Source organism: Pelmatolapia mariae, linkage group LG1, assembly GCF_036321145.2.
Source record: "Pelmatolapia mariae isolate MD_Pm_ZW linkage group LG1, Pm_UMD_F_2, whole genome shotgun sequence".
Lineage (NCBI taxonomy): Eukaryota > Metazoa > Chordata > Actinopteri > Cichliformes > Cichlidae > Pelmatolapia > Pelmatolapia mariae.
Window position 1 is genome coordinate 19,294,011 of NC_086227.1, and position 18,258 is coordinate 19,312,268.

At 40.6% G+C, this 18,258-nt stretch overlaps 1 protein-coding gene across 1 annotated transcript in view; it reads left to right on the forward strand.

Annotated features, from left to right (window-relative positions):
- igdcc3 (immunoglobulin superfamily, DCC subclass, member 3) overlaps window positions 1–17,812 on the forward strand; it is a 57,965-nt gene extending 40,153 nt beyond the window's left edge. The window contains exons 7-14 of the mRNA XM_063494394.1: window positions 323–488; window positions 11,537–11,784; window positions 14,043–14,207; window positions 14,479–14,667; window positions 14,878–14,982; window positions 16,814–16,949; window positions 17,098–17,308; window positions 17,426–17,812. Of these exons, the coding sequence (XP_063350464.1) occupies window positions 323–488; window positions 11,537–11,784; window positions 14,043–14,207; window positions 14,479–14,667; window positions 14,878–14,982; window positions 16,814–16,949; window positions 17,098–17,308; window positions 17,426–17,551 (1,346 nt within the window). The 3' untranslated portion in view covers window positions 17,552–17,812. The remainder of the gene's footprint in view (window positions 1–322; window positions 489–11,536; window positions 11,785–14,042; window positions 14,208–14,478; window positions 14,668–14,877; window positions 14,983–16,813; window positions 16,950–17,097; window positions 17,309–17,425) is intronic.
- The last annotated feature ends 446 nt before the right edge of the window (window positions 17,813–18,258 follow it).

The following is an 18,258-nucleotide window of genomic DNA, read 5'->3' on the forward strand; positions in this document are numbered from 1 at the left end:
CTCTAGTTGCACAAGTCTTATGGCTTTATCTCGCTTTCCTGCTTCCCCCTTTTCCTGTATCTGCATTGATCTGGTGTCTATCATAATCCTGCCAACTGACCCTGAATTATATCTCTACAGCAGTATTTATACCATTCATGCATACACTAGGCTTTCATATTTTTCCTTCCTCATTCTCACCCTTTGGCTTTTTCTTTTTCTGCACCTCTTAATTCTGCCAAAATTGTATTTCTATTTTTCTGGCACCGGTCTATCCAGCAACATCTTTTGCTTGACGGATTGAGGTTACTTGATCTGATTCTCAGTCTGCCTTCTCTTACAGCTCCAGCAGAATTCGTTCAGCCTCCACAGTCCATCGCCCGGCCCGTCGGCACCACCGCTATCTTCACCTGTCAAGCGCGGGGCGAGCCTGAGCCGCAGCTCACCTGGCTGAAGAACGGGCAGATTCTGGAGCCCGGGGGGCACGTCAAACTCAGAAACAACAACAGGTAAACAAAAAAACAAACTTTAATCATATTCAAATTTATTCATATATACATAAATGCTCACAGAGGCACAGAGCTCTGTAGTAACACAGTTTGCTCAGTTTTTGCTCATTCTGTCAGAGGTTTTCTACAAAATGGTCCCTTTTGATACCATAAATTTGTTTACACAGCTGTTTGTTTCCTCACCTAAAACTTTAGGCAGCCCAACAAAAATGTCAAGTGCATTTCCTCCCATAGAAATTGCCACTTGAACCGTGTACAACAACCTACAGAGGATCTTATTAACTTATTAACTCATATTCACTTATTTATAGCTTAAAAAAACCCGCATATGCTTATGATATTATATTTACATGAAAAACAAAAATGACAACCCAAAAACTCTTCTTAAAAATGATCTGTAATGAATCTGTCACATGTTACAGCGATTTTATTAAGTCATCATCATCTGGGCTGTTACATAACGTGATAACTGCATTTATCACAGATCAGATTTCTTTCTTTCTTTCCAGCCGTCACTTACAATGCTGCACCCAGCTAACAGGACTAATATGGTTGTCAGTATTAATTGCTATTGCCTTGATCTGATCATTGGCATCATCAAATGTTCATTTTCTCCACATTTGTGTTGCTTCTGTAACGCAGCAGCTGCTGGAATTCGCTCCTGCCAAGGCGTGAGCCTCAATTTATTTTTTGCCTCTTTATGTGTGCGCTGTATTGACTCAATGCTGGTTGCTTTCCCATGGCACTTCCCGGGAATGTCATGAGGAGGTGGAACCAGCTCTGTTATATATTGCTCTCAGCACCTTACACTGTAAGGGCTACATGTTGCAGCAGAAGAAACCCAAAGTTTCCAGCCTGTTTCTTAACACTGCTAGGCATAACTTCAACCTGCGATACTCCAATTATCCTTATATGCTGTTATTATTCATATTATACGAAATATGAAGTCAGTATGCACCAAAAAGAATCAATACTCACACTACATCGCAGTGAGTGATGCAAGCAGACACCTTCATCGCTCACACACGCTGCTGCACTCCTACTTGCCTTCCACCAGTCTCTATTTGTCAGCGAGATGGAACGAGGGGCTAACAAAGAAGGAAAGAAGAGTGGGAAGATATAAATGAGAGGCCAGACTAAGATGTGGTGAAAAAGTGAGAAAAATGAATCTCACTTTGTGTTCAATAGAGAAGTGATGAGTTGGCAGGAAGAATAGATGAGACGAGAAAAAGAAAAAGGGTAGCCAGAGCATTACAGTATTTCTACTCTACACCATTACTGCATGACCTGCTGTTACGTGAATCTTATGCAAACTATCTGATTGGTTAAGGAGGCAGGCCTCAGCTTGAGATCTCCCATTAGCTAATTACATCACAAACTCAGCTGGTTAAACAGGAATTGCAATCAGCTATTTAGAGAACAGAGCAGCTTGTTGTGCATCTTAAGACTCTGCACTGTCTGTCTGTCTGCAGTGTAATGTTAAACTCTTTCTGTTCAGGGAGTTTGTTTAATGAAAATCAAGAAATTCTCACATTTATAAAACAACTGAATCATGTTGAAATTTGTGCTTAGAAACTGAAAAATTACAATTTTCTCTTTGACTAACAGATAACATATATAAACATATGCTGCAAGGCTCAAACAGTAGTAAATCCAGAATCTATATTATATGTTCCTTGTATAATTTTCCCCTCACAGATGCTGTATATTTGTTCGGTAGTTATATATTGCTAAAATAATTTGGTGAGTGTAGGGGGGAAAGTCCTTTGTGCTGAAAAAATTATGAATTAGTCAACCTTTTGTGATTAAACAAAAAACCTCTGTAAGTGACATAGCCTGTATTGAAAAGATGGGTGTAGTCGTCTGCAGAGTGAAGCCAGTGCCTCAAGTCTGCATTCTTTATAGTGGCCAGCAGGGGGCAACTTAATGGTAAAGAAAATTGTGAGACTTCTCCCTTGATTTACATCCTCTGTAAAGTCTTTCCTGGTGAGTTTATGGTCTTGATCACTTGGTTTAACTCCTACCTTGTAAAACACATTCAGGTCATAAAATCCTTCATCCTGTTAAAAGGGAGTTTTTCCTTCCCACCATCACAAAGTCTTTGATCATTGGGGCTCGTCTGATTGTCAGGGTTTTCTCCCCAAATACTAGCGACAACAGTTGCCTCAAGGCGCTTTAAGGTAAAGGTGAAGCTTTACCTTAAAGCACCTTGAGGCGACTGCTGTTGTGAATTGGTGCTATATAAATAAACATGGACAGAATTGAATTGAAGGTCCATCATTTATGCACAGCTTATGTCTACATTTAAGATTAATCATGCATTAGTTGCCAAGATTTGATGATGTGGAGAAAAATTCTGAACACTTTTAGATTCATTAGTCAATCTCTAGATATTTAAAAGAACATTTGTACCATAATTACATAAGATTACTCATCTACTGCACTCATTATATCTCATGTGTATACATTTGAGGGGAAGTAAGGGGTAAAAATACATGTGACTTTCCCACTGAGGTATAAACAGCTTGCAGATTTTAGCTGTATATTAAATTCACTCAGCTGGCACTTCACAGTGGGGTGAGTTTTACCCAGAGCCTGAAAGACCATGTAGTGTGTTTTCTGGAGGTCCTAAAAATATATATATGGGATCAGGCAGAATTTACCTGCTGATCCAAGCTAAAACAAATGATATATAATGATATGCAAATTCATTCAACAGCTCCGGGTAGCACAATTATTCTGTTTTCACAGATATGTACATACATATATAGATATATTCAGAGGCTATCAGATAGTGTAGGCTTGAGTACACAATGCAACATACCTAGGAGAGAGATTTTAATTAATGTGTGTGGTCGGTGTAACAGTATATACACACACTGCCGACTCTCATGATGCTGACCTTCAAGAGCAAAAAGGGAAGGAAGGGGAATCGATTGTACATTTCATTCAAACGCACGCACACACATTAATCAAAAAGCAAGTCTGTATGTGCAAAATAGCCCCATGGTGCATGCCATCATTCATTTTGCACACACACATAATCCAACATGACAATTCACAAGTGTGATGCCCTTTACTCCTCAGCCGCGCGAACGCTTTTCTCGGCAAATGCAGGAAACCAACGAGGCTGTGTGGGCAATATGCAGTGATGTCAGAAATAAGCTGATTGGCTGCTTCTGTAAACACGTGAGGCGTGTGTTCTTCCTGACACAACCCAACAAATGTGACACCACGGACACACACTGCCAGCATTATTATGAAGCCCCTTCATCATTAGCGTTTGCTGGCCAGCCTCCTGTGAAATATGCTATCCTGGTTATTTAAACCCTCTCAGAGTTGGATCATTACACCTTGTTCTTACATCTCCAAAGCTGCCGTGTGTGATCCCTCAACAAACACAAGCTGTGATCTCCGACAGTTTAATAATTGAGAGGTTGAAAGTCAGCCTGTTTAGTTTTACTGCAGTGGATGAAAATTAAATTCTCCCTTGTGGTGAAAAAAAAAGAGAAGAATGAAAAAAATCATTAAATTTTAATCATTCAGATCGACTAAGAATCCTTTTTCATCTGTGTAGAAAGTTATGTAGTAATTAAAAGAACATTTTCAATTGTGTGTGAGAGGCGTGGTGTATTTTCAAATTAATAGCCAACATCTGAAGGAACAGGGCATCACACAAACCTGGTCATTTTGTAGCAGAATCCTTTCAAAGGGTTTTTTTTCCTTTTCTTTTTTCTTTTTTCTTTTTTTTTTTTTTTAACTTTCTTTCACCAAGACCTGCCTTTCTTGTTTGCAGGCCCCTCTCTGTGCCCCACATCCCCCTTTCCTGCCCACTTTACAGCGAGCTCTGGCCTGAGCATTGGCCTTGAACTCTGACCTCGCCTGTAATCAGTCATATCCCTGGGCCCTTCCCTCCTCTCAGGCCACAGACAGCTCATCACTCCTCCCCTCCCCCCTTCCCCGCCTCTTCCTCCTGTTCTCTCTTTGTCCCCAGACTTTTTTTTTCTTCTTCTTCCTTTCACTCTCACTGAATCCAGAATGGCAAAGCTGGCTTTTGATGGGGTGCTGCTCGGAGACAACGGAGAGTAAACACAGCCTTAGCAGCTGAACAACAGACCCAAAGCCCCACTGTCAGCTATCCCCCCGGTCCACAGCCTTATCTGTCAATCTGTGAAGCGACCTTGAACTGATGAGTAAATGATGGTGTCAACCTGTCAGGACGGGACAGCTCAGTTCAGGAGCTCCTACGAGACAAGCAAACAGTCCAAATTTAGGCCATACACCCCCTGTGTGTTTTCATCTCTGTCACTCGCTTTTTTCCCTCACATATGTTTGGATCGTTGGTGAGGTGTTGCTTAGACCGATCTATTCGAAAAGAAACTGAGTCAGAAAGTATTTGAACATGGTGAAGGTTTCAAAGGTTTCAATTTGAGTAAGCTTAGCATTTACCGCTGCCATTCATCAACACTGCATCTATAAAAAAAGTCATTTTTAGTATTTCTCGACAGCGGATCAATTTGTAACACTGCAGGGAGTAATGGATCAAGAAGACGAAGCAGCCACAGTGAGCTGTTAGATGAAGAGCTACAGGCGTGAGGCTGCACACCCCCAAAGTCTGCTTAAAAAACGACCACACAAACTTTTCCGTTATTTGAAAGTTTCCTTTTGCTGCATTCAGTTTTCTGCGCTACTGAACCACATTTGCTGTTAGAAAATCAGTCGGTGCTGAAAACCTTGACACCATTAATAAAGAGGGCATGCCACTTTTAAAACCTTTCATCGACTTGTGTGCATGAAAATGGGAAAAATTTTCTTCTAATGTGTAGAGATGGGAGGGTTGTCCATCAGCATCAAGCCTTGCAGAGTATTTCTTCAATAAATAATACAGTTTCCTGGAATGAAAAGGTATGTTTTGTTCCTCTTGGTCTTTACAAATACTTGTGACGTAGTTATCTAAACATCCGCCATCTGTCACATTATTCCTCAGCAGTGATCTGATACAAGAAGCAATGTGATTTAGATTTCCAGCTGAAGCAACAGAGAGAAAAAAAGACCTCAGAAACGAAACATCGTGTCACTAAACTGTCAAATGACACTGAGGCTGAACTAAAGACATTAAGCCAAAAAAAAGACTTAAATCAGTGCATCAGCACTGAAATCATTATACCTAAATTAATGCAGTCATCACTGTGCAGTGATAATTAACAGAGATAAAAAGCAAATCTTCATGAATATGATTACAAGATCAAACAGGAACTACAAACTTTTTTGTAGATAATGAAACTCTAAATCAGAAGCATCAAACAGTACAAAATGTGAAATGAAAATTACATATAAGTTATTAGTAGTTGGTTCTCATTAATAGCTGGAACATCTGGAAAGTGAAGTGAAGTGAAAGTGATCCAAATTCCTGAAATTTTTTGGTTTGTTTTTAAAGAAGTAAAATACAGACAAATAGTTAAATTTGACCATTTTCTGCATCAAGTTTGACTTTTCACAGTAACAAAAAGAGGAAATTTTGCGGCTTTTTTATAATCATATAAATCATCAAGTTTCTTGAAGACGTTTCACCTTCAAGGGGGCGGGGGGGGGGGGGGGGGGGGTTACAACACATATAGGATCAAAGTCGACTGATTGTGGCCCATTAACTAACATCCCTGCTCTAAAATGTCTAAAACATCTAGAGCTTTCCTCCTGGAAGTTATAAAGCAGGTTTTGACAGCAGTTGTGGAATTTCACAAGTGACCAGCTAACAGCGTCCATCCATGCGTTTGTGAAATGTATGTGTGAGTGCGTGGGTGTGTGAATTTGCATACATGCGGCTGGACGCTACTGTACCTCCTCAAACAAGCGACTTCTTGTGAAATTTCGCTGCCTTCCGTTCTCACACTCATGGGGCCCATCCGGCCGCGGTGGCATTGAGCAGGGCATCCCTGGGGGCCTCTTTGCTGCGTCTGGTCAGGCTGCTTGTCTGCAAACACTCCATCCATCGCTGATATGAAAGGCTGTCAGAAACGTGATGGTTGAGTAGCGAGCTGAGGGCTGGTGACTGCTGCCACCTCAGGGGTCAGAGGTGAGATTGGCTCAGAGAGGCTGCAATGCAGAGCACCTCTTTGACCTGATAATTATACAGATTGAGTCCACCTGGCAGCCCGGAGCGAATAATGACTCTTCCATCTCGCAGCTTTCTCTGACTCAGATTAGAAACCTCCAGTAACAACACTTCAATTTTGAAAAGGAAATGGAATAATTCAGTTCTTTGTCCTACCTGCTGACCCAGAAGAGTGCTCGCCTGACCTTAAAAATCCATCTGCATGAAACGCACTGAGGCTGGCGTGATGTCAGTGCTGCTGAGAACTGAAATGCCACTTTGCTCATGTTCCCTTTCACCGATCTAGGAGGCTACCTGCAGTACTGTGTAAAATTCTTAACAATAATGTTACCGGGGTCTTTGGACAATACCTGCTATTTCACTCATTTTCAGTCCATTCCTTATACAATTTTTAGAGGAATTTGTTGTTGTTTGTTAAGCCACTTAACACTGACCCCTAAACCATAAGTCACCATAAAAAGGGCACCTTACTCAAAGGATGAACCTGTGTTGTGTCTACATATAACAACCAAATTAACAAAGAAACAAATTCTATCTTAAAGCACAAAGCACAGGACGAGCCTGTCACAAAACACATAATTTGTTCCAATCTATTCGACTCTATGAAAATTGTAAACAGTAACACAGTTTGTTAGACAGGGTGTGCAGCATGTCCTTTAAAAATCTGATAAAACCAGACAAGTGGAAAACAAAAGAAGAAGTGGCAGGCCTAAAAAACTGATGAAGGGTATCTGAATAAGCAGCAAAGACCTGACACAGGACCTAACAGATGCATCTGGCTCTTCAGTTGATCCATCTACTGCTGGCTGTCAAGAAGCCATTCTTAAGGAAGGGAAACAGGAATAAAAGGCTGAGGTTTGCCAAATTACACAAGAACTGGACAGAAAATGAGTGGCAACAGGTCTGATGGCAGCACCGTGGCAGGACGGTGGCATGGTGGTTAGCAGTGTTGCTGCACAGCAAGAAGGTCCTAAATTCCACCATCAGGAATCCATCCACCATCTTTCTGTGTGGAGTTTCCATGTTCTCCCTGTGTTTGCCAGGGTTCTCCCCGGGTACTCCAGCTTCCTCCCACAGTCCAAAGACATGCAGTTAGTGGGGATAGGTTAATTGATCAGTCTAAATTGCCCATACGTGTGAATGTGGGAGTGAATGGTTGTTTGTCTCCCTGTGTTAGCCCTGCGACAGACTGGCGACCTGTCCAGGGTCTACCCTGCCTCTCGCCCTATGTCAACTGGGATAGGCTCCAGCGCCCCCCGCGACCCTAAAAAAGGATAAGCGGAAGCGAATGGATGAGGTCTGATGGAGTGATGAAATTTGAAACTTTGAATGTCAGGAGTTATTCCTAAAGACCAACCAATAAGTTACAGGAAAGCTTGCCTAAGCGAGTTCATTGAATAATAAAGGTGATCACATAAAAATATATAGAGTTGTTAGAACTGGACAAACTGGTTTTGCCTGTATTTCCGTGCAAGTGTTTCATTAAATCACTACATCTATTTCCCATTTTTCCAGCAAAATATAAAGAGAAGAGGGATAGTTCAAGATTTACACATTACTTTCTAATAGCCCATCTATATTTTGATTTCTTTTCCTCATAGCAGCGTAGTGAGGAAAGTTTATTTAATATAATGCTTCCTGTTCATCAAAGAAAAGTCACATTCTGCTGTACCAACTCTTACAAACTGGACTTGACAGAGTAGCGGGATATTGCAGTTTGCAATCAGTTTCCTCGCTTAAAGTTAAAACACAGCATGAGAGCCACAAACCCGACAGTTTACTTCCCTTTATCTGGCAAATGCTTCTGAACTCTGGAAATAACATGACCAAGGGGTGCACCATCTTCAAGGTATAGCTCAGTCCGTTTCATATTCATGTTTTCTTCGGCATATATTATACTTTAAATACAGCAGAAATGGCCTTGATATAACAATGACATGAAGAAATGCTTTACACTGCAGTGCCTCATTTCCATAGTATGTTAAATATTTTACTATTTTTTTCTTTTGCTTGAAGACAGGCAGGATGTGAAAAGTGGATTATGTATTCTTGTCTAAAAACACCTACACAACCTACACATGTACATACATAAGGTAAACACATGCACACACACACAGTGCTCCCCTATATTTATTCTATAACAGAGGACAACCCAGGTAGGAGGGAAGCGATAGAAGTAGAGAAAAATGAGGACAAAGAGCAGCGTGTCAGAGGTTTGATAGAAAGGTGTGTGCGTGTTTGTGTGTGTCCATAGGTAGAGTTCACATGTGTGTATGGAAATGTCACAGTTTATACCGATGTGGGCAAATTAGATTTTTTTGAAGCACTGATATAAATTTATCTACTGCCATGGGAGATTCAGTTCATGATGAATCTAGTATGTGCTCCGCATGATTGAGGACCTTCTGTTCTTACTGCTGCTGCCTGCTGTCTGTGCCACAAATCACTTTTTCTCTCACCCAGCTAAACACAGTAACTCGTGCTCTTGACTTTATGTCACAGTCATCTTTTGTTCTGTGTGGTCCTTACCAGGAGAAAGATATACTACATTAAATGGATTTATTCAAGCATGAGTACCTCTTGAGACTTTATTAAAAAACACTGTACTAAGTTTTAAGAACATATACAGGATAAAAAGATAAAAAAAAAAAATAAATAAGAATGGGATACAATATAAATATAAGTATAAACAGAGTAAGAAAATAAAAAATAAATAAGAATAAAATCAATAAATATTAGGTAAAAACTCAATTAATAATATAAATAGAATAACAGGATAGAATAAATAAGCATAAAATAAATAAACGTTAGTAAAAAGCTAAATTAAAAAGGTGGGTCTTGAACCTGTTCTTAAAAACATGTACGTTCTCTGCGGCCCTGAGCTCCTCCGGCAGGCTGTTCCACAGTCGAGGACCGAACCACTGAAAGGCTGCCTCTCCGTGAGTATGTGTCCTGACTTTAGGGACAATCAAAAGGCCAGTACCAGAGGACCTCAGGGTCCGCGAGGGTTCATATGGTAAAAGCAGATCTGAAAGATAAGAAGGCCCAAGACCATTAAGACATTTAAAAACCAATAAAAGAAGAACTTGTCTAGACATTGCCCATCAGAGATGCATGTTACTGCATAGATGGCTGATGTTTTCAGCTAGCAGCTTAAGCACTCTTTAATCTGCCAGCTCTCTTGAACAAAGACATTACTGTGTGCTACACTTGTGTAATGACAACTTTAAAAAAAAATGTTCCAACGTTATTCTTGCAATTTATGTGTGTAAACTGTCAAAAGTTGGTTTTGAAAATTAAAATTGTGAAAATAAGTAGTAATGTTTGGACAGCAGTGCTCGCCTGACCTTAAAAACACAGTGTTGGAGCTAGGGCTGTGCGATATGACTAAAATCTCATATCCCGATATTAAGACATCTATCGTCCGATAACGATATAAATCACAAAAATGTAACATTTTCTGTAAATTCTGTGAATCTCGGGCAGCTCGACTTGCGTGAAGTGTTTCCAGCTGGGCGTCATGGACCTGGAGTCGAGTGTTTTAACTGATGCATGAAACTATACATTTTTAGACATAAGTTGTAACGGCCGCCGTTTTCTTTGTGAGTATTTATTACACAGCGTGCTGCGGGGAAAGGCCTGTTCTAACGTTTGAGTCTAAGGTTTATTTTTTAGCACCTGACAGCTCTTTTTTTGCTTCTCATCTGTAAATACTCTGCATCTTTCACGTGATTCAGTTTATTTTGAAAAGTCTCAACAGGATCTTGATCTTTATTGTGAAAGGTTTATGTGGAAAATAAACAAGCGGACATGCGGTGGTTTTACGGTCGTTGTTGCTAACGACAACGCATAAAAACAAGCGCTTGTCCGTCTGTAGTGTGGTTATATTAAATATAAGAGAAGGAGAGAACTTCCACTACAGTGACCATCAAAATGATGAAAAATATTGCCGTAAACAGTTTTTTTTGCGACACCACGAAACAGACGATAGCGTAAAATGAAACGACAGACGTTTTTATATCGTCATCCGATATATATCGTTATATCGAACAGCCCTAGTTGGAGCAAGACAATTTTTATAATGGTGGGGAGGTTGAGCTCATTTCTTGCATAGAGATGAGGTAAAACGCTACAGGAAAAACAGTTTTTGTATTTTGGGGTTTTCTTTGTTAACACTCGCTCTTATTTAATATACACGATTTACATTTTTTTCCTTTTTAATTGTGAACCGTTGCTGATACTGTAAAGCTCATAAGATATTTACAATTTTAAAAAGTTCACTGTTTAAACATGAAGGAAAAGTAGCTGTAGAGAAACAGTTCTGTAAACAGAAAGTTCCAAGGAGAAAACCAGTCATTACCAGATGCTGTTCAAGTTTTAAAATATTACAGCCTGGACACAGCTTCACCACTGGTCTTGTGTGGAGGTCAGACTTTATAGTCTGGTTGCCATGGCCACCCCATGGGTCTGCCCCCAATGCTATGATTAACCCTTGTGCGTTGACGCTGTGAGCAGAAAATTTCAAAATCTAAACTTATAAATGTTTGCAACTCCCGTTTTTTTTTATTTACATGGGCAGTTACTTTTCCCAGATTTCAACAGTTTTTGTAGCATTTCATCTAAACTTCAAATATGTGAGTCACATAGTACAGAACAGTTTCTTTCTTACAGTTGGTAAGAAGCATTACTGCTATCACTGGCACTGAATCAACATGATAGGTTTAAAGGCTAAAGAAGGCACCTAAATTCCTCATAGTTAGAATTTAAGGCAGAGAATTCACCTGCTTAAACACGAGGTGCAGCTGTTGCACTGCTAGTAAAGCAATAGTAAGAATCTTATGTTCCACATTTGCACCAGAGAAACTAAACTTCCTTGTTTCCTTTCTTCTTTCCCACACTCTCTGCTTCCTGCTTCTCTCCTCTGCTGCTGCCACAGCACACTGACAATATATGGCATCAGTCAGGATGACGAGGCTATCTACCAGTGCATCGCTGAGAACAGCGCGGGCTCTACGCAGGCCAGTGCCCGCCTCACGGTGCTCTGGGCTGATGGACTGCCTGGCATTCCCACCCACGTGGAAGCAGAGGCCCTCTCCCCCACTACCATACAGGTGTCCTGGAGGGAACCCGATAAAAACACTCAGGACATCATCGGTTACGTGCTCCACATCCGCCGGACCTCAGGTGGGGCTTCTTGAAGATCCAGATACAGTTTAAAGCAAAGCTTTAGTTAAAACAAGTGTGACATGAAGTCAGTGTCAAAAGGCATGCCAGGTGAGATGAGAGGAGGCAGAAAAAACACAGGCTTCTTAACGTGGAATAAATCAGCTCTGAAAGTAAATAAGTGTTTGAGGAGCCCCATGACATTTTCACTGAAGAATTAGGAATGGATGTGGCTAAATTCATTCGCATAACTACAAATGGCAGCAAACAAGAGAACGCTGCCACACTACAATTCAATTCATTACAATTCAATTATGTAAATAAGCTGCTACAGTAATGAAATGATGAGGAACGGCACTGACACAGACAAAGATGGTCCTGAGGCACAAAAGTGATTCGCAAGCACACACACACGCACACACACACACACACACACACACACGTCACTTCAGGTTAATGCTTCACTTCAGTTTATTTCATTTATTTATCACACCACTTCAAACTAGCAGCCATCGTTGTAACAGTCATACAAATTATTGGTAAGGTAAAACCCTTCATTGGCAGTAAGTGCAGGTTTGTAGTAGTAGAGTATGAGGGATGTCAAATCTCATGTGTAGTTTGGTGTGTCAGACTTTGGAAGAGTTATCACGTTAATGTTAAATGAGAAACAAGAAACAACGACCAAGGTGACGGTCACAGCTATAGAGTATGCCTATGGAAAATTCATGTTTTAGTATTTTATGCTACATTTACACTGAATTACCTTGATACATACTTTTGTTTAAAGATAAACAAAGAGGTGGATCCAAGGTCTACAGAAAGGAAAGAAATCAAAAAACAACAAGAAGCTGTTTTCACATGTCAGCTTCATAATATTTAAGGATAATTTGTTTTTGTGGTGATTTTCAGTTTTCCTTTCTCACAAGTTGCAACCAACACGCACCTTGAATCAAACTGTTTGCACAATTCAACAACGTGACCTCAAACCTCCAGGGAGAAATCAACTTTGCAAAATGGTAGATTAGCCCTTTAAAGCCTGAACCATGAAATAAGCGCCAGAGTGTTTATTAAACCTTCTCACAAAAAATTTCCATATATGAGTTTTAATTTATAGCATATTTGCTAAATCTGCATTTTATTTGTGATTTATTGCTTGAAAATGTATTGTACACTCTTTCAAAGATGAGGATGTACACATCCGGGACAGAGAGGAAGGCTAGTTTGAGCTTTGAGTCCAGGATGCCATTTACGTGAGAAGGGAAAGACCAACTCAGAATCCACCATTGTAGGATGGTGAAACATTGTAGGTTCACCATCCTACAATGTTGTGACTGCTCTCTGCAAATAGTCAAATAGATCATGGTCATTGGTCAATAATCATAACAATTTACTTATTAAAGGTCATGAAACCGACTTTGCCTCAAGTGGTGCCCGTGTCGGCCATTATGCACATGTACTGTTTATAAGGTGGGGAAACCTGCATTCAGCTGAGACTGAAGAAGTCACTTGATGAAAAGTGTCTCCTATTGAAAATGCTACGTCCAGATGAACAGAATCAACTTAACACTCTGTGTTAGGGGGTTACAGACTGACTGATCTCTGATCCCCAACTGTTTTGGATGTTTACATTGGTGCTCCTCTGTCAGGTGGTGTCTAGAAAAGTCCCTACATGCCACTAATGCCACTACAGATGGCTACAATAATGATTACTTGAATAATGCATGTCTCATTTATTTATTTTCTTTACCTTGTGGGTATGGTACAATTAACTGTGTATGTTTTTTACTTGTTTTTATGGGGAGACCATTGTAGCACCTGCTGATGTTCCCCTCAGTTGATCTATTAACTGATGATTAAGGGACCTGGGAGACGACTAATAGTATCTCCTGTAATTTCCTCTCCAGCGTGGCGTGGCCCAATGGATTGAGGGCTAGATGTAGATAGTGGTTATGGTTGGATGAAGTGCTGAATTAAAAGCAATAAAATGCTTTAACACATCCTGAACAACTCTCCCGATTCCTCCCTCCATCTTCTTATGCCGCCCCTGCAATTCACCCTGAGGCCCAGAGTGATACTAAATTAGCTATTAAATACTGTAAATGCTTTGATAAAACCCACTGAAGTGGGCAATAAGCACAAGTGCTAATAGAAACATATTATTTTCCATTTTTTTTCCTTTTCCCATTTATGTCTTTCCTATTTTTCTTACAAACCGTTTCAAACTTTGGCTCCTCCTTTCTTTTATTCCCCCTCTTCTCCCTCCACCCTTCTTCCTTCAGACCCGGCGGAGATGGAATACGAGGAGGCTGTCAGTAAGGTCACGCTGCAGCAGATCATCCGGGACCTGGAGCCCTCCACCAATTATACCTTCTATGTGAAGGCCTACACATCCCATGGGGCCAGCAAACCTTCGGACAGTGTCACAGAGAGCACTCACGGAGAGGGTGAGTTGGCGGAAATAAAAAAAAAAAGAAATATCAAGACTTCCACAAGATTTGTAGCACAGGTAAAACACATGATTTCACCTTAATTATTGCAGAACATCCATAAAACATAAGACAAATTGGGCTGCTCTCACTGCTTTATATTTTAGAGCTTGTTCATCCTGAGGAAAAAAGTAAAAATATTATTGCTCACATTTTATTTTTCCCACACCTGATCAAATTTCTGATAGTTGTTTAGCTACTTTGGCTTACATTTTGTTTTGTGTTGCAGTGCCAGCCCCTCCTTCCCTCTACACAAAGGTGGTGAACGGTAGTGTTGTACAAGCAACATGGGAGTCTTCCTCCAAGATGGGCCAGCCGCAGGGCTTCAGACTGTATTACAGGAGAGCGCACACACCACTGTTCACTGGGCCCATCGCCTTCCCTCGCAACGTCACCCAGTACAACATCACTCATCTGGGTGAGACATGACAGCTGACTGTATCATTGCTTTTATTGGTAATTAGCGTCACGCATCGTAAGTGCTGATGAGCGGGCCTGTGATGCAGAATGGTTTGTTAATGCACTTTAGTGGGTTTACATAGTTGTTTTTGCCAAGAGCTAAAAATATGTGTCACTAACAGCTCGTGGTGCTTAGTTTTGATTGCTTTCTTTGTTTCCTTTTGTTCAGATTCCTCACTGGTCTATGAGATAAAGTTGATTGCTCACAACCAGCATGGAGACGGGAATGCCACCATACGATTTGTTTCACTTCGGGAGGCAGTGGCCAAATCAGGTGAATTTTTCTTTATCATTTTTTCCATCATTTAAAATACAGTCATCTTGAAATGTGGATATATGGAAGTGTACAGTCTGCCCACATTTCCATATCACGTTGTCCAAGGACAAAAAAATCTCAGGAAGACAGACAGTGGAGAAAAAAGATTATAACAATACACCTAACAAAAAGGAAAATAATAAACTGAGAATAATAGAAATGCATTTACAGTAGTTGATCTGAAAAGAGCTTCCTGGAACATTGTAACATATTGTTTCATTGGAAAAACAAAACTGAAGTTTGAATCAAATACTATGATGTGAATTAAAAAATAAATCAAATATTATCATCATGCACATGATGATGTATGGATTAGTGAGATGGCGCTGTCCCACAGGTCATCTGATTATCTCACCAATGTCTATTTCCAGAGGTGGAGAGGCTTCCCATATGCATCATCTCTATATATCATAGACTACGTGTCCACGGGTTTAATCCTTTTTATATTGATTGATTTTGTGAGCCTGATGTGATAAGTCTTTCTGACGGTATTTAGGTAGGATGAAAAATATTTCAAGAAAAAAAAAAGTTTGCTTGGAAATGTAAGAAAAAAGTAATGAATGGTGTGTCATTCCAAGATGGGTCAGCAAATAAGACAAATCCAAAACCAGGACTCAGGATCTGAATCCCAGAATGAACTGTCAGAGTGGAAATAAATGGTTAAAGGTCATTTGAGAGAAGCGAAGTGTCTCTGAAAAACTTAAATGTTTTCTTTATTGGATCTGCATTTTGAGTTAATGCATTTTGAACTACAGGATTTAATCTTTCAGTGATGCCAGCGAGAAAAACTATATCACAGAGGGTCTGTTTGTCTAGTATATTTATGTAGAAATAGTGTTCGCCCAATATTAATGTAGAAAATTGAAAAGTCCTGGCCAATCCTGCAAGTTGGATCTCTCGAGGTGTGCTTTTTGAATACAAGAGACTGATGTACTACAAAGATAAAAAGAAATACAGTTATATCACGCCTTCCTTTGATCTTGCTATAAAAAGAGTATCTTTACTGGGGCTCTCGCCTCTTTCTCTTTCTCCCAATCTCGTATCTGTCTGCAAAGTGTAGACTTTGGCCTACACAGGCTCATCAAATGATTTCTGCCCTCTGATCCTCAGTATGGCGCATATGAGCTGACATACCTGACTCACTTCATCCTCACTAAAAATGATTCGCTGTTTTTTTTTTTTCAAGTATTGCTGCTGCATTTCTATCGTTCCACTTTATCTTGGAAGAAGTGGACCTTTAACACAAAAGGTCTTCCCAGTGTGGGCTGCAAGATTCTACGAGCAGTCTGGGGAAGTGTAGTGAAGGCCAAGCAAATCTTCATCATCTAGCATGCTGTGGGTGTACATCACCAAAGCCCTCCTCCACAAAGTTGTTTCTCTGTTACTTGGACTCCAAGTTTGTTCTTTATCAGACTGGTCCAGGACTTGAGGCATGGTTTAGCTGAGATGACAGCTCGAAAAACGCGATAAATCACAAGAATCATCACTCAAAATAAGGGCTAAACGTGGTTGGAGTACAGGGTGGATTTGAACTAAATATGACCGTATATCGATCTCACAGAAGAGATGTCTTCACTTGTTGCCACTACCCCTTATACCGCTGCAGTGACCCACCAAATATGGAAATATTTTCACACCGCTACACACTGCCCCACATCAATACGGAGCATGAAAGTAGATTAGTCTCACATAACATCTTTTGTATCAGTCAAGTTGACCTTCATGCCACATAAACAGTCCAAGCTCACCCAGCTGTGATGTGACCGTGTTGTGTGCAATATCTCCTCAGTGTTGGACGGCCCGTGCGACTGTGTGAAAGATGAGCAGGGCAAAACATCCACCACGGGCATCATAATCGGCATTCACATCGGCATTACCTGCATCATCTTCTGCGTGCTTTTCCTCGTCTTCAGCTACCGTGGCAGGTCAGAACTAGCACGACGTGCACATTCATGAGGCAGTTAATGGTGCCGGTGGAATAACTTGCCAATAGTTGCTGTTAAAGGGTCTATTTCTATCATGTGTATAGAATCAGGCAAACGTTTAATGTGTGCATGTTCGTGTAATCCCCAGATTAATGATGTGTAAGACAGTTCAGGCCACCCCCCAGGCTGGGAACGGCGCTGCTGTGGACTCTTCTTCGTCTTCCCAGGGAGCCTCTGGGCTTAACGGGGCTGCCAGAAGAGAGATGGAGGTCAATGGCAGCGCGGCGAGGAAGAAAGTGGTTGACAGCAATGAGCTCGAGAGCCTTTTCATGCAGCCAAACACAAGAGATATGTGCTTGGTAGGTCCTCAGAGTGAGAAGAGTGAGAAAAGCTATGTTAAAGGAAAAAAAGTATATTCTATCTAAGCTAAAACTAAATGAAATATACTCAGTGTGATTGTTTGCATGTTTTTTCAGTCTGATTCCTACATGCTGAATAACACCCAGCTGTCTACGATACCGCTGGATGAGTTTGCTGTGGAGAGGGAAACCCAATTCCGAGAGACTCCTGCAGCAGGAGCAGCTCAGCAGGACCAAGGCTAATAATGTATGAAGGCCAATTCACACGACACTGTCCAGTGTCCACGCAGACTTTTCTCTCACTCAGGTTGACAGATTGTTGTTGTTTTTTCAAAGTCGTCATTCCTTTTGTGCAAAGACTTTTTTTTTTTATAAAGGAGTTCTGGAGGATCTAGGACTGTATATCTGAAGCCCGATGAATTTTTAGTTTTTGTTTTGGTCTTTGGTTAATTTCCTGGTGTTGGGCAGCACAGAAGACAGAGGCCCCAGAATGTCCTTGTTATACAATGGTTTTATTTTTAAGTTTATAAATATATGTATATATATAAATATATACACTATATCTTTATCACTTATATGTCAAAGCGGTTATAAGTTATTGGTCTTATCTCTACTTTTCTGTGGATGTCAAAGACTCCTGCTGCCTACTCTCACCTACCAATGATTCCACCTTCTTGTTCACAGAAGATCTCAGCCTTCTTCCAGGGATTCGATATATTCTGCCTCAGGACTTTGTTTCAGTGATATCAACTTTTTTTTTTTTTATGAGTTTTCGGCCTTCATGCAGGCGTTAGACTTGGCTGCGTGAACCTTGCGATAGAAAGAAAAGAAAGAAACCTACCTCAGCCGGAATGAATGTGTAGTGGGAAGCTTTTAGGGACTTTACCTTCCCCTGTGCTCACAGTTACTTTACATGCAGAGGAATTGGTTTGGAAGTGACAAAATCAGGT